Source organism: Poecilia mexicana, unplaced genomic scaffold, assembly GCF_051168715.1.
Source record: "Poecilia mexicana isolate PSO_F unplaced genomic scaffold, ASM5116871v1 scaffold_23, whole genome shotgun sequence".
NCBI lineage: Eukaryota > Metazoa > Chordata > Actinopteri > Cyprinodontiformes > Poeciliidae > Poecilia > Poecilia mexicana.
The window spans coordinates 15,918,139-15,931,316 of record NW_028263392.1 but is presented as its reverse complement, the minus strand read 5'-3'; the positions used below and the strand labels follow the sequence as shown (position 1 = coordinate 15,931,316).

The following is a 13,178-nucleotide window of genomic DNA, read 5'->3' as shown; positions in this document are numbered from 1 at the left end:
TTGTCAAAGATCAATAGACTAGCGAACATTTAACACTGGGATTGGAAGACGTAAATATTCAAAATGAAACAACGGAAATAATAAATAAAATAATCAGGAACTCTTTGCAAACATTTACCTTAAAAATGGGTAATTGAGACCAAAACACCAGACTGAAGGGTTTTGTCTTTCAATGTTTGGTAGAAAATGATTGAATTTGTTTTAAATGATCATGCGATTGATTGATTTATCGCTTATTGTGACAGGAATCCTCCTAACTAAGAATAAAGAGCTTTGTGCTGCAACACTGACACACTGACTCTGGCATTCCCAGGTATTAACTGGCCTTCATTGGGAAATTCATCACCTGAAATTCTTTTGTTCCTGTGCCAAGATGAAGCAACTTTAGCTTTTCATTATTATGCAACCGCGATACCTTAGTCACTGCAGACGTTTGGTGAAGAAACGTTGTTCTTGTTCCTCTGGTTGTCCTATAAATAGAGGGGAACCAACGTGCCGTTTCTGGCCTCTATGACGCTTTTCAGTGTCATAAATGTTGTCTGCTTACTTATTTCAGTTAATTGTTTTATGCAAAGCCTTCTTTGGGTCACACGGTTTTGGTAAAAAGAAGGTGTACCCTCTCAAGTTCAGAGGTTACGCTGAAATGATCTGATCTTTGTCACATTTAATTTACTAAACGCCACTGTGGAGGAATTTTGGGCCAACCTCTTTCCCAGTGTTGCTTCGTTTCAGTAAGATTTGCAGATACTAGTTTTGAGTTCTATTTTTACAAGTTTGATGCTCGAATCAGGTTTTATGCTGCCGATACTGATCACATGGATTGGCTGTCAATTTTGAATTTTGTCGTAAACAGTCCTGGCTACATGATCTGGCACAAGGAACCATAAAAATCATCCTCATTTAGACAAAAACATGGAAAAACCTTGCAGGCACAATGCAGCAACTAAAAAGTGCTTTCAGTAATACAATATTTAACAGACTGAAAACAGTAAGGCTAAATTATACAGGAAGTCAGATTTCAACACCGCCAAAATAAAATATTAGATATAAAAGGAAACCTTCAAAGTAAAATCCAGGTTACGTTCATATGAATTATCATAAGTTACTAAAGAGCATGGCTAATTGTTTTGTGTGAACAAACTGTTGTGGATTATTGAAGCTTGATGGACAGCGCTAAGACCCGCCTCCCTGCTCTGATTGGTCGTTTCAATTTTGTAGTCGCTTTGAAGGATGATGCTTCCTCAAACTGGCAAATTTATTAAATATTCAGCACGTGAAACTGAATAAGACAGACAAAATAACAATTAACAAATATTAACATTAAACTCCTGCATAGTGTAACAAAATACAGACATGAACATTTACATACCGTGTTCATTTTTCCCTACTTTCTCTCCTCTATGCCTGGCTTCAAACTTTTTCTGCACCCGTCACTACAACGCCCTCTGGTGGTGAAAGGTAGCACTACACATTACAAACCGAAAAGAAAACAGTAGAAAAGATTAAATATAAAAAAATGTGGCAGTTAGAACTGTGCTTAGGTATTTCTTTTAAATATTTTAGATATACTCATAAAGCTGAGAATATGCACATTTTCAACCAATAATTTGGAATTATGTTCCACAGAAATCAGTAATACTAAACTAATAAACTGTTTCGTTATTTATTTTTTATGAAGAGCTTGGACTCCCCCTTTCTAAAGACACCCTGAACAACTGCCAATTATGGCCGATATCAAAAATTGATCCTAATAGAGTTTGGTGATTATTGTAGCAACAAGTTAGCAAAAAGCTGACCTTCAAAATAAAAGTCTGAAGTAGTTACACTGCACTTTTAACCTCAAATAGCAGATCTACACATAAAAATAAGCTGTAACATGTGAACGTTGGGTCATTAAGTTTTTGGGCTACAGTTATTAGACCCAAACAGATTTAATACAGAAAACTTTCTGTGATGACGACGATGATGACTGATTAAAAAGTGATGGAGCCGCTCATGTTGTCTGTCCTGATTTGTTATCTTTTTAAACTTTATGTTAATTTTTCCTGGTTCAGCCGTTGCATATTTTTACGTTTGTTCCCGCTGGTTCTGGATTCTGCGCAGCCGGAACATTCTCCAGATGCAGATAGGAGGAAGTCCAAACCATCTCTTCCATCGATAATAATGAGTAGAAATCGTATCCCCTCCTCCAACATCTTTCTAACCGTAAGGCCAGACATTTAAAGAGGAGCGGCTAAAGCAAATGAGGTGGATTAGCAGTGCATGCCAGCTGATGTTGTTGGATGTTGAGCTGTTAGCGTTTTCTGATGTTATGAGTCTTCAGTCAGAGGCCTCTTCATTGCTATACTGACTGCTACTGGAGATACTTTCTCACCAGAAAACTTTTATTAGTTATATTTAATTTCCCTTTGGGATGAATAAAGTATTTATGATTTTAATGGAACTGAATGATTAAAAATGTTACATCCTTTACCACCATTAAAACTGATATGTTAAATAATATTCAGGGGTTCTATCATTAAATGTCCTTTTTTATGCTGTAACACCTGCAGTGCAGTTTAGCTCAGTGTCGTCGTCACACAGCTTTAAATTTCAGAAGCGGTGACGCCTCCTTGTGGATCGAAGGAGGGTTGACTTGGTTTTCTGATTTGCTGCTGACTCAGACTCTGTGTCAGAGGATGACTCTCCAAGTAAACACATTTCTCTGACTGTTCTTCAACGCTCTGATTTGTTTTATCATGAGGAGTTTTCCTCTTTAAACAACACTGCTTCTATAAATAGCTGCTGGTTCAGGGTTTGTGTCCACACAAAGCTAAATTTAGATCAATAAAACACACAGGGCTGGACGTTTGCTGGCGTTTCTTCTGTTCTGGGTAGCTTGCATGTGGGAAATCCCCTGATGATGAAATCACTCAGGTAGAGCTCTGTTAAGCCCCGCCCCCTTCGGACAGGTGAATTACAGGGAAGCATGCATACTTCCACCCCTTTGTGCTGCAGATTATCAGAGTGAAGTGATGACATGATGGTGAAAGTGTCTGTTAGCAGCTTGCTAATGAGGGTGACTAAACCCTGCACACTTTGAGTTTTAATTCAAAGTATTAAAATGCAAAGCCAGAGGAGCTTTTATCAAAAATCTTAAAAAAATAAGGCTTCTCAAAATACATTTAAAATACTAAAAACATCCAAAAAGTCCAGCTGCTGAAGGTGTTTCTGCATCTTCGTTGGCCTCTCTGGTAGTTTGGTCTTCAAATAAACTGCAACACAAACGCTTTAGTTTTAATCTTAGTTTTGCTTTGTTCACTTTGTCCCACAAACACACATGTCAAGCATTTTCTCATTGTCATGGAGCTGAAACTGAGCCTACACCATTGAAACTAGGTAAGTAGGTCTCGTCTGCTTGTGGTCTCAGCACAACTTATGCACCAGTTTAAATGTCAGTGGGAACCACAAAAAGTCCAACAGGTCTTTTCTTATGCCAGCCATGACAACACATTATTATTTTAATCAATTAATAGCATTTAAATGTTAGTAAAAAACATTTAAAATAGTTTATGGCTGGTTTGGAACGTTGTTAATTTGCTCTTTTGTGATTCTCTGAGTCATTTTTCAGGATCTTCATCATCAGTTGTCATCTTAGAACATTTTTTGCTACTTTTTCAGTTTAGTTGCTTCCTTTTTACGTCCAAATCAGCTTTCTGAGGCATCTTCTGAGATTTAAAGGATCTGTGTGATTTGATTGCTGCCATCTAGTGGTCAGATTGGATGCAGCATGTATTTCAAATCCTATCCAAAGTGTATAGACTGAAAATCTTATTTTGTGGCAATTTAGTCTGTTGTCCAAATGAAAATGATCATAGTCATTGTAATTTGTCACGCAATTAATTGATTTATTGCTTATTGTGCCAGGTTTCACTGGATTGATTGTTTTTTAAAACAACTGCACCTAAATACAATTTATTCTGATAATCTAGGAATTTGCCACATTTTGGCCACACAAATCGCTTCCCTCAGATGAAAGAAAATCAGTTTGATGTTCAGAAACGACCCAGGAATCAAAAATACTGACCTGATATGGCATAGGTGGCGCTGTCCACAGTGAACTTCTGCTTACTTGGATGAGTCAAATTCACTCTGCCGAAAAGTTTTATGTCCAAAATTGAGCTGCTTGACCAAAATGGCGGAAATTGATACTTTCAATAGTATTTTAATAGTCTTAAAGAACAGCCCAATATTTTGTCAAAGTGATGGCAGAAACTGGTTGATGGCCACAGGAAGTTTTCATGTTTGTTAGGCACAGTGTCCATGCTTAAATTACCAATCTAAAATTAAGGCCTTAAAATATCTTAAATTGATTGTAAAACAGCAAGGTGGCCTTTAATATGCTACAGACAAGTCTTAAATGTTGAGTATTTAATCTAAAATGCCTTAAATTGATTGTAAAACAGCAAGGTGGCCTTTAATATGCTACAGACAAGTCTTAAATTTTGAAGTATTTAATCTAATATATTTCTATGTGTTTTGTTTTTTCCAGAGCGAATTTTCTGTCACACTCAGACATCTTCAGCTCAGGCTACTGCTAACCAGCAGCTAACATATCTCTGCTAGCTAACTAGCTATGTTGGAAGCTTTTTTGCATTTTTTATTGCCAGTTGGTTGGCAATAATAAATAGGTCTTAAATTCCATTCATAATAGTCTTAAAAAGTCTTAAATTTGAGTTGGTGAAACCTTCAGAAACCCTGTTTGTGTGCATGATTTCATTTGACCCTGAATGGATGGCAGAAAATCTAAAGTAAATCATTCTAGCAACATCCATTCTCATGAGAAGTGGGTGGAAATGTATAGCCAGCTGCAGTAATCCCTCAAGACCAGCATGAAACACTTCAGTAAAGCTTTAAGCTACAAGCCAGTTTGCTGTGACTCAGAACAGCCACTCCTACAACCATCTCAGGTCACAAAGCTGCAGACGAGCAACTTCTTAGCATGCCCAGATGCAGCAGAAAGCATCAGTGTCCTATTTAAGAGCTGCTGCCACAGACAGTTCTAACCACTGCTCACCCAGCGGGTGTCGTGGCCTTAACTCTGCTGACTGTGTGGGGAGGGAAACAACCGACTGAGACGACAACCTGCAGGTTCATTACCTGCTCTTCAGTTTGGGATTTCCTGGGAAACCTTTAACTCCTGCAGAAACTCAAAGGTTGCTGGTTAGAACATGTTATGTTTGGATTTTCTGCAAAAAAAAAGTTTCATGAATGAGATTTGGTGACTCGGCCAATTGCAATAATCAATCAATTAATTGCATAATAAATTAAAACGGACTCATCTTCATTGGCATGATCATTTTCCTTCCAGAGTTCATAATAAAACTCTTCAGTTTGAAGCTTTGGTCTCAACTAACCAGCTTTTAGAAGGACGATGTTGTTTCCAGAGACTTTTTAATTCATTTTATTTGCTGTTTAAAATGTCTTCCAGTTCCAGTGTTAATTTTTTATTAGCATTTAAAGTTTATTAATCTTTGAGAATGTGTTCTTGCATTATTATTATGCCATTAAAATGGCCTCAAAACAACAATATTATTGTTTATTGCAGTAACATCTGGGACATTTTATCACCCACAGAATTTATCACGATGGGCCGATTGGTGGCAAAATGTTAATCTAAAAGCTAAAACCTTCCAGAAGCTCCTGGGAAGCATTTTGTTTCAGGGATTTCTGTGAATTTACTAATAAATGCGCCCATTTTTAATCGTTTTATAAATTACACAGTAATAATCGGGTTACTCTGCGCCCGTCTGGACGAGCTTCAGCATCAGCAGCATTTCAAATCAAAGCAAACCGACTGCATAAAAATAAACCACTGGCACATATTCGGTTTCATTTCCAATCTTTTAAAGTTGTGCGTCAGTGAAGCTCGTTTAGATGACTTAAACAGTTTCTGAGTTGTAACTGCAGCAGATATTAACGAATCGCTGACATCAGCGGAGAGTCGGCCTCTGCAAACGTCTCACTCGAATATATTTTGTCCCGTTTTCTGGCACAAAGTCCAAACGTATTCGGAAACTGTTGGTGATGTCGATGCTTTACGAGCGTCGTGAGAACAGACTGTAAAATACGCCAAACATCTGGTTCTGGTTCTGGTTCTGGTCTGCATCTCCAGAGCCAAACCTGGAGATTCAGCACTCGGCTTTTATGCTCCTCTAATCCAAAACAGACCTCCAGAAAACGGCAAAACTGCCGAAACACTGTCTTCATTTTCACTTAGTGGAATATAATATTTGTTGCTTGTTTTTTTTCTTTCTAATCACTTTGAATTTTTACCCTGTTGATGTACAAATAAAATGGCCTTTTATCTCCTAAACTACTAAATTTTAAAAAGTATTAAAACAGTAAATAATGGAGCTTCTTATTGAAATGAACAACTCACATGGAACTTCATTTAACAAATTTATATTTTTGATTAAAATATTAATTTATAATTTTTGTTTACACGATTCAGCCAAAAGATTATACTACTTAGAAAATTAACTCTCAACTAAAGTATATAAGAAAACATACAGGCCACAATTGTCTAATCATTTTAGATTTTATGGTGGCACAGAAAAATAACCAATTATGAGAATATCTCCTATTAGCGCCACCTACTGGTGTTTTTCCAATTAAACTGGCCAGTTCCCAGACAGTTTGATGGTTCCGTTGGTTTTAGTTGGTCGGATCCAGTTTCCTGTGAATAAAATAAAAAGTTTTTAATAAAACTAGTCTCAAAGTGAGAACTGCAAGTTTCTCAGTAAGTTTGTGAAGTCAGAGAGTCGGCTTTAATGGTTTGTCTTGGGCTTTAATGGTTTGTCCTCAGCTTTAATGGTTTGTCCTGAGCTTTAATGGTTTGTCCTGAGCTTTAATGGTTTGTCCTGAGCTTTAATGGTTTGTCCTGAGCTTTAATGGTTTGTCCTGAGCTTTAATGGTTTGTCCTGAGCTTTAATGGTTTGTCCTGAGCTTTAATGGTTTGTCCTGAGCTTTAATGGTTTGTCCTCGGCTTTAATGGTTTGTCCTGAGCTTTAATGGTTTGTCCTGAGCTTTAATGGTTTGTCCTGAGCTTTAATGGTTTGTCCTGAGCTTTAATGGTTTGTCCTCGGCTTTAGTGGTTTGTCCTCGGCTTTAATGGTTTGTCCTGAGCTTTAATGGTTTGTCCTGAGCTTTAATGGTTTGTCTTGGGCTTTAATGGTTTGTCTTGGGCTTTAATGGTTTGTCCTCAGCTTTAATGGTTTGTCCTGAGCTTTAATGGTTTGTCCTGAGCTTTAATGGTTTGTCCTGAGCTTTAATGGTTTGTCCTGAGCTTTAATGGTTTGTCCTGAGCTTTAATGGTTTGTCCTGAGCTTTAATGGTTTGTCCTGAGCTTTAATGGTTTGTCCTGAGCTTTAATGGTTTGTCCTGAGCTTTAATGGTTTGTCCTGAGCTTTAATGGTTTGTCCTCGGCTTTAATGGTTTGTCCTGAGCTTTAATGGTTTGTCCTGAGCTTTAATGGTTTGTCCTGAGCTTTAATGGTTTGTCCTGAGCTTTAATGGTTTGTCCTCGGCTTTAGTGGTTTGTCCTCGGCTTTAATGGTTTGTCCTGAGCTTTAATGGTTTGTCCTGAGCTTTAATGGTTTGTCCTCGGCTTTAATGGTTTGGCCTGAGCTTTAATGGTTTGTCCTCGGCTTTAATGGTTTGTCCTCGGCTTTAATGGTTTGTCCTCAGCTTTAATGGTTTGTCCTCGGCTTTAATGGTTTGGCCTGAGCTTTAATGGTTTGTCCTCGGCTTTAATGGTTTGTCCTCGGCTTTAATGGTTTGTCCTCAGCTTTAATGGTTTGTCCTCGGCTTTAATGGTTTGTCCTCAGCTTTAATGGTTTGTCCTGAGCTTTAATGGTTTGTCCTCGGCTTTAATGGTTTGTCCTGAGCTTTAATGGTTTGTCCTCGGCTTTAATGGTTTGTCCTCGGCTTTAATGGTTTGTCCTGAGCTTTAATGGTTTGTCCTCGGCTTTAATGGTTTGTCCTCGGCTTTAATGGTTTGTCCTCGGCTTTAATGGTTTGTCCTCAGCTTTAATGGTTTGTCCTCGGCTTTAATGGTTTGTCCTCGGCTTTAATGGTTTGTCCTCAGCTTTAATGGTTTGTCCTCGGCTTTAATGGTTTGTCCTCGGCTTTAATGGTTTGTCCTCGGCTTTAATGGTTTGTCCTCAGCTTTAATGGTTTGTCCTCGGCTTTAATGGTTTGTCCTCGGCTTTAATGGTTTGTCCTCAGCTTTAATGGTTTGTTCTGAGCTTTAATGGTTTGTCCTCGGCTTTAATGGTTTGTCCTCGGCTTTAATGGTTTGTCCTCGGCTTTAATGGTTTGTCCTCAGCTTTAATGGTTTGTCCTCGGCTTTAATGGTTTGTCCTCGGCTTTAATGGTTTGTCCTCAGCTTTAATGGTTTGTCCTCAGCTTTAATGGTTTGTCCTCAGCTTTAATAGTTTGTCCTCGGCTTTAATGGTTTGTCTGTAATGGTTTGTCCTGGGCTTTAATGGTTTTACATTTTGGACAATCTGAACATGGAAGACGACTCGGTTCAATCTACTGTCACGTTCCTGGTCAGAATCATAAAATTTACATTTGGATAAATAAACAAACTCCATCCACATTTCTTCTCTTTTCACTACAAGAAGTAATATTTAATGTAAAAAATGACCTAAATAAAAACAAACATTATTTCATTTGTTAAAGTGAAAATTTATGAACCACATTTCATTTTCACCCACGTGACTCAGAGCATCAATAGAACCGAACTGACGACTTGAAGTAGGCGAGAAAATATCAGCTCAATCTGGGGCTGAAACAATTAATCATGATGAAGAAATTATTATAATTATTTAGTAATTGGTTAATTGTGAACTAAACCAAGCCGACTCAGTAAAAGACCATTTGCTGAAACAAAAACTGTTCAAAATATTTCACATTCAATATGTTTGAGCCAAAACTCCATTTCTTTACATTCACACAGTTCAAATTCACTGAAGAAAAGCCACGTTGTGGCATTTCAGCCAACAAAATGTTTCTTTTTTTATTTAAAAAGGAGTTAATAATTCTTTATTTCCATATTTGAATATATTTCTGATATTGCATAGAAAAGGCTTATTTAATTTTATAAAAACCTGCAAAATGTGCCACTTATTTTATCCGATGACTCATCAGAATCATTTGCAGATGGTGACTAAAATAATCACGACCTGCATCGATCCGCCTGCTTCTCTGGGGTTTTCTGGGGGAAAGCTAAGAAAAGCCGCCATCTTGGTTCACAGATGACTCCATTCTTCTTTCCAGTAATATTGTCTGATCATTCGTATTAAAGGCTACAGAAATACTAAATATCTTAGTTTGTTTTCTGTTGCGGTGAAATTTCTCCTACCAGTTAAATTCAGGTTCTGGAAGTCGGTCGACTCCAGCAGGAAGTGAAGCAGTTTTCACTCACAGCCAATTCAGCTGATGTTTTCCAAGATTTCTTCACCTGAAACAGTAAATATTACTGTTTGGAGATGAAGCTGCTAGTCGGATATTATGGGAAATTCTCACAGTTTGTTTGAATATATTTAATAAAAACTATTATGATGATTTTTGAGCTTAGTTTTTAAAACTCCCCTCAGTCTTTGGATGTTGAAGATTTGATTTGATCCTGTTTTTGTTGATTATTTCAGTTATTTATTGACTCATTTATCCAGTTTTCCTTGCAGCTTTTTGCGTTTATGTCATGTTTTCACCATGTGTGATTTAGTGAGAAGAAAACGAACCAAAACAATTTTATAAGTTAAATAAAATAAAAAGTGACCCATCAGTGCTTTCTGGCGATAAACTGATAGTTTCTGTGGAGATAAAAAAACAAATTACAAAGCTTTAATCAAAGTATTTATTCTTTATTTTAAAAAAGTTTCCAATAAAACTTATAGCAAGCAGTTCAATGAGCACAACCAAGTTGTCTGACGTTCAAATACTGTAACTTTTAAAAATCAGCCATAAAATGGCAAAATCAGAATGAACACCAAAACCTCCTCAGCTCCGGCATTCAACAACAAACCGACCAAAACGTATAAATATTTTATGAGTAACAATAAAAAGAAATTTAATATGATCTGCAATTAAATAGACCAATAAATAAAAGTACAAAAGTTGCTGCGATAAAAATTTAAATAAAATAAATATGTTTGTAGGGAAGCAGTGGGGCTCAGGTCCTGGCGGCGCCGGTGGCGTTGGCGGCGGCTTGGGGCTCCTTGCAGAAATCGTGCAGGTACGTAAAGAGGATGTCGATTTCTCCAACGGCTTTGTTGATGCCGCGCTCGCCCTCCATCTGAACAAAACGACGCAAAGGAACATTTATTAACTCAATTTAAAGCCAACAACTAAATCCACACATGGATTTTAATTTGATTTCTTAAATGGTTTTCAGATTTGGACCTTTAACGGTATAAACTTTTCTTTAGAGTATTATTTTCAAAACTTTTTAACAACAATGTCATAATTTTCACATTTGGGAGGCTGATGGAAAAGTAAATTGTAATAAATTTTAACTTTCAGCCTTTATGGAAAAACCTGAAAATCAATTCCTCTGGTTTCACTGCAAAAACTCAAAATCTCACAAAGTGTTTCTGGTTTAGCTTTTAGTGCAAATTATCTCAGTAGACTTGGAAAAAAATACAAAACCAACTTTTCAGGAAGCTGTTTGAGTTTAAGTAAATAGGAAGTCAGATTATTTCATTAAAAAGACATTTTCCCATGTTATAAAGGAAATAATCTGCCAGTGGAAGTAGAACTTTTTCTTCAACTTTAAGCTCCCATAGATTCCTGACAAGATTCTTGTAGGTTTTGTCATATTCCAAGTTTCTGGTCAAGTCAAAGTTCATAGCACATTTATAAAACCTCTGCTGACCAAAATGCTTCACAACAACTGAAACATCACAAATAAATTACAAAATAAGAAACAAAATGAAGTTTGATTAAAACAAATAGAGAAGACACTAACAATCCAAACAGAAACCAAGACTTCATTTCAATTTTCCAAAAACAAATCAATCGATTCTTTACTTCTTGTGAGATAATTACAGTGGAAACCAGAGTAAAAACACTTGGAAAGATTCAGCAATTAATAAAGGAGCTAAATAAGAACTTTATTTAATATGTTGATGATCCAAATTATCGCCAATCTTTCTATTTTTTTATTTTTGATACAAGTTTCTTTCTGTTGCAGTAATAAAACCCAGGCAGCTTTCAAGACGTAATAAAATCAGACAGTGGGCTGAAATCATGAACTCACCCTCTCCAGCTTCCTGCGAAACTCGACGGCGTGGCGATGGTCGTGGTAGTGAGTGACGTTCTGCAGACAGAGGAAGATTCAGAGGGTTATCAGTTTGGTCTTCCTGTCTGCGAGCGCGAACCGCAGGGAGTCGCTATCAGCGCCAGAATCGACCGCAGTGACAGTAAAAAGACAGTTTTGTGTTGGTTCTTCAGCCCTGATATGAAGTACAGTTCTAGCCTCAGACTGTAGCGCTTCCTGTGCAGCTTTATGACAGAAGTGAAGACTTACGCAGCCTTGGGTCTGCAGGTCGCTGCTGACGCGGTGGAGGTCAGTCTGCAGCTTGTGCATGCTGGGATGCTCCTCGCTGTATTTGTGCAGGATGTTGTTCAGGTAGAAGTTGAGGATGTTGGCGTGGAGGCAGCAGATCTCCATGTGGTTCTGGAGGAGACGGAGATCTTCAGTAAAGGTTCAGCTGTGATGGAAATCTCTTAGCTGGATGGGAACCAGACTCACCTGGTCGGTGTTGACTCTGGGCATCAGCCTGATGCTGGTGTCCTCCTCCAGCTCTTTCCTCTGAGCCTAAAAACCAGAAATAAACACCTTTGGTCAAACTAAGCCACTCAGAAAACATCCGCCATCTTCTGTTTTGTGTGAACTTACATGCGCCGACAGTTTACCGATGTCCTCATGCGTCTTCGGGTCGTTCAGCGGCGGGGAGAGGTGCACTTGGTGCACGGGGTGCGACACCACCTGTCCGGTCCAGCCAATCAGAAATAGGACGGCGAGCGCGGCAGCGGCCGATCGCAGGCAGGAGAGAATCGTAGCGTTGTCGAGCTGCATGGTGATCCGTTCGTGGAGAGCAGAGACGTTTCAGCTGAAAGGAAAAAGCAGAAATGTTTAAAAAATTTAAAAGAGCAGCAGTTGATGGAGGAAGCAGATCTGCTGCTGAGTGTTCACCAACCTGTCTGCAGGTGCTGTAGTGAAGATGCTGGAGCGCCTCGGCCCTTTATACTATCAACCCTCCGCCCCCACTCCAAGAATCTAGGACAAGCAAAAAACCCCAGCACACACACACCGACACACACGCAGACACACACACAGGTCAACGCTGGTCTGCCGTGTTTACTGTTAACAACACAAAGAGGAAATTACCTGTCATTCAAGGTGTGACGACTAATATTACTGCTTATCCACATGTATAAAAATATTTTCATTACACTTCTATGTACAATTTCCTCTCTGTACCTATTTGTGTGTGTGTGTGTGTGTGCGTGTGTGTGTGTGTGTGCGCGTGCGCGCTGCCGCGCCTGCGCATCAGATCCCAGGTGAGTCAAAAACTGGAAGTGACTGATTATTTCCCTATCAGGAAAAAAAACCACGTTCACATCGGCTCTGCTTACAAGTTAAAGTGGCGGGGTTATTGTTACGGTTCAGAGAACAATTAGCATGAAGGAGAGTTTCTCTGCTTTCAGCTGCAAACTCATTACTGCTTAGAAACAAAACCCTAAAATGTGCATCAAAACTGACCTGAAAACGAACGACATCAATCAAAAACGTTCTGTTTTTGTTTAAAATCAAAACGCTAAAATGTGCATCCAAACTAACCTGCAAAAGATCAACATTAATCAGCCGTGATGTCACTGCGTGACGTTTCGCCTAATTATTTACCTCTGGATGGAAATTACCTTCAGTTTGTTGGCATCATATTTTGCTGATTTATGTCAAAAAGTCGCCACAGTTTCTTGCAACGATGACCTTTCACCTCGCAGCAACCCAAGTGCAGATGTTATGTAACCTGGCTGTGGCACAGTGATGGTTATCTAGATCAATGCCAGCGTTTGTGCTGTGATTCAGTGTCAGCTATCAAATGGAGAGCAGCCCTTTATGTATTC

At 38.5% G+C, this 13,178-nt stretch overlaps 1 protein-coding gene across 1 annotated transcript; it reads right to left on the bottom strand.

Moving 5' to 3' along the window:
• Positions 1–9,889: 9,889 nt before the first annotated feature.
• On the bottom strand, positions 9,890–12,315 carry il22 (interleukin 22). Its single transcript, XM_088003426.1, has 6 exons — positions 12,248–12,315; positions 11,947–12,160; positions 11,800–11,865; positions 11,575–11,724; positions 11,305–11,364; positions 9,890–10,341 (listed from the first exon to the last, which is right to left on the bottom strand). The coding sequence occupies exons 2-6, from the start codon at positions 12,124–12,126 to the stop codon at positions 10,219–10,221; spliced, it is 579 nt and encodes a 192-aa protein (XP_087859552.1). The 5' UTR covers positions 12,127–12,160; positions 12,248–12,315; the 3' UTR covers positions 9,890–10,218.
• Positions 12,316–13,178: the final 863 nt, after the last annotated feature.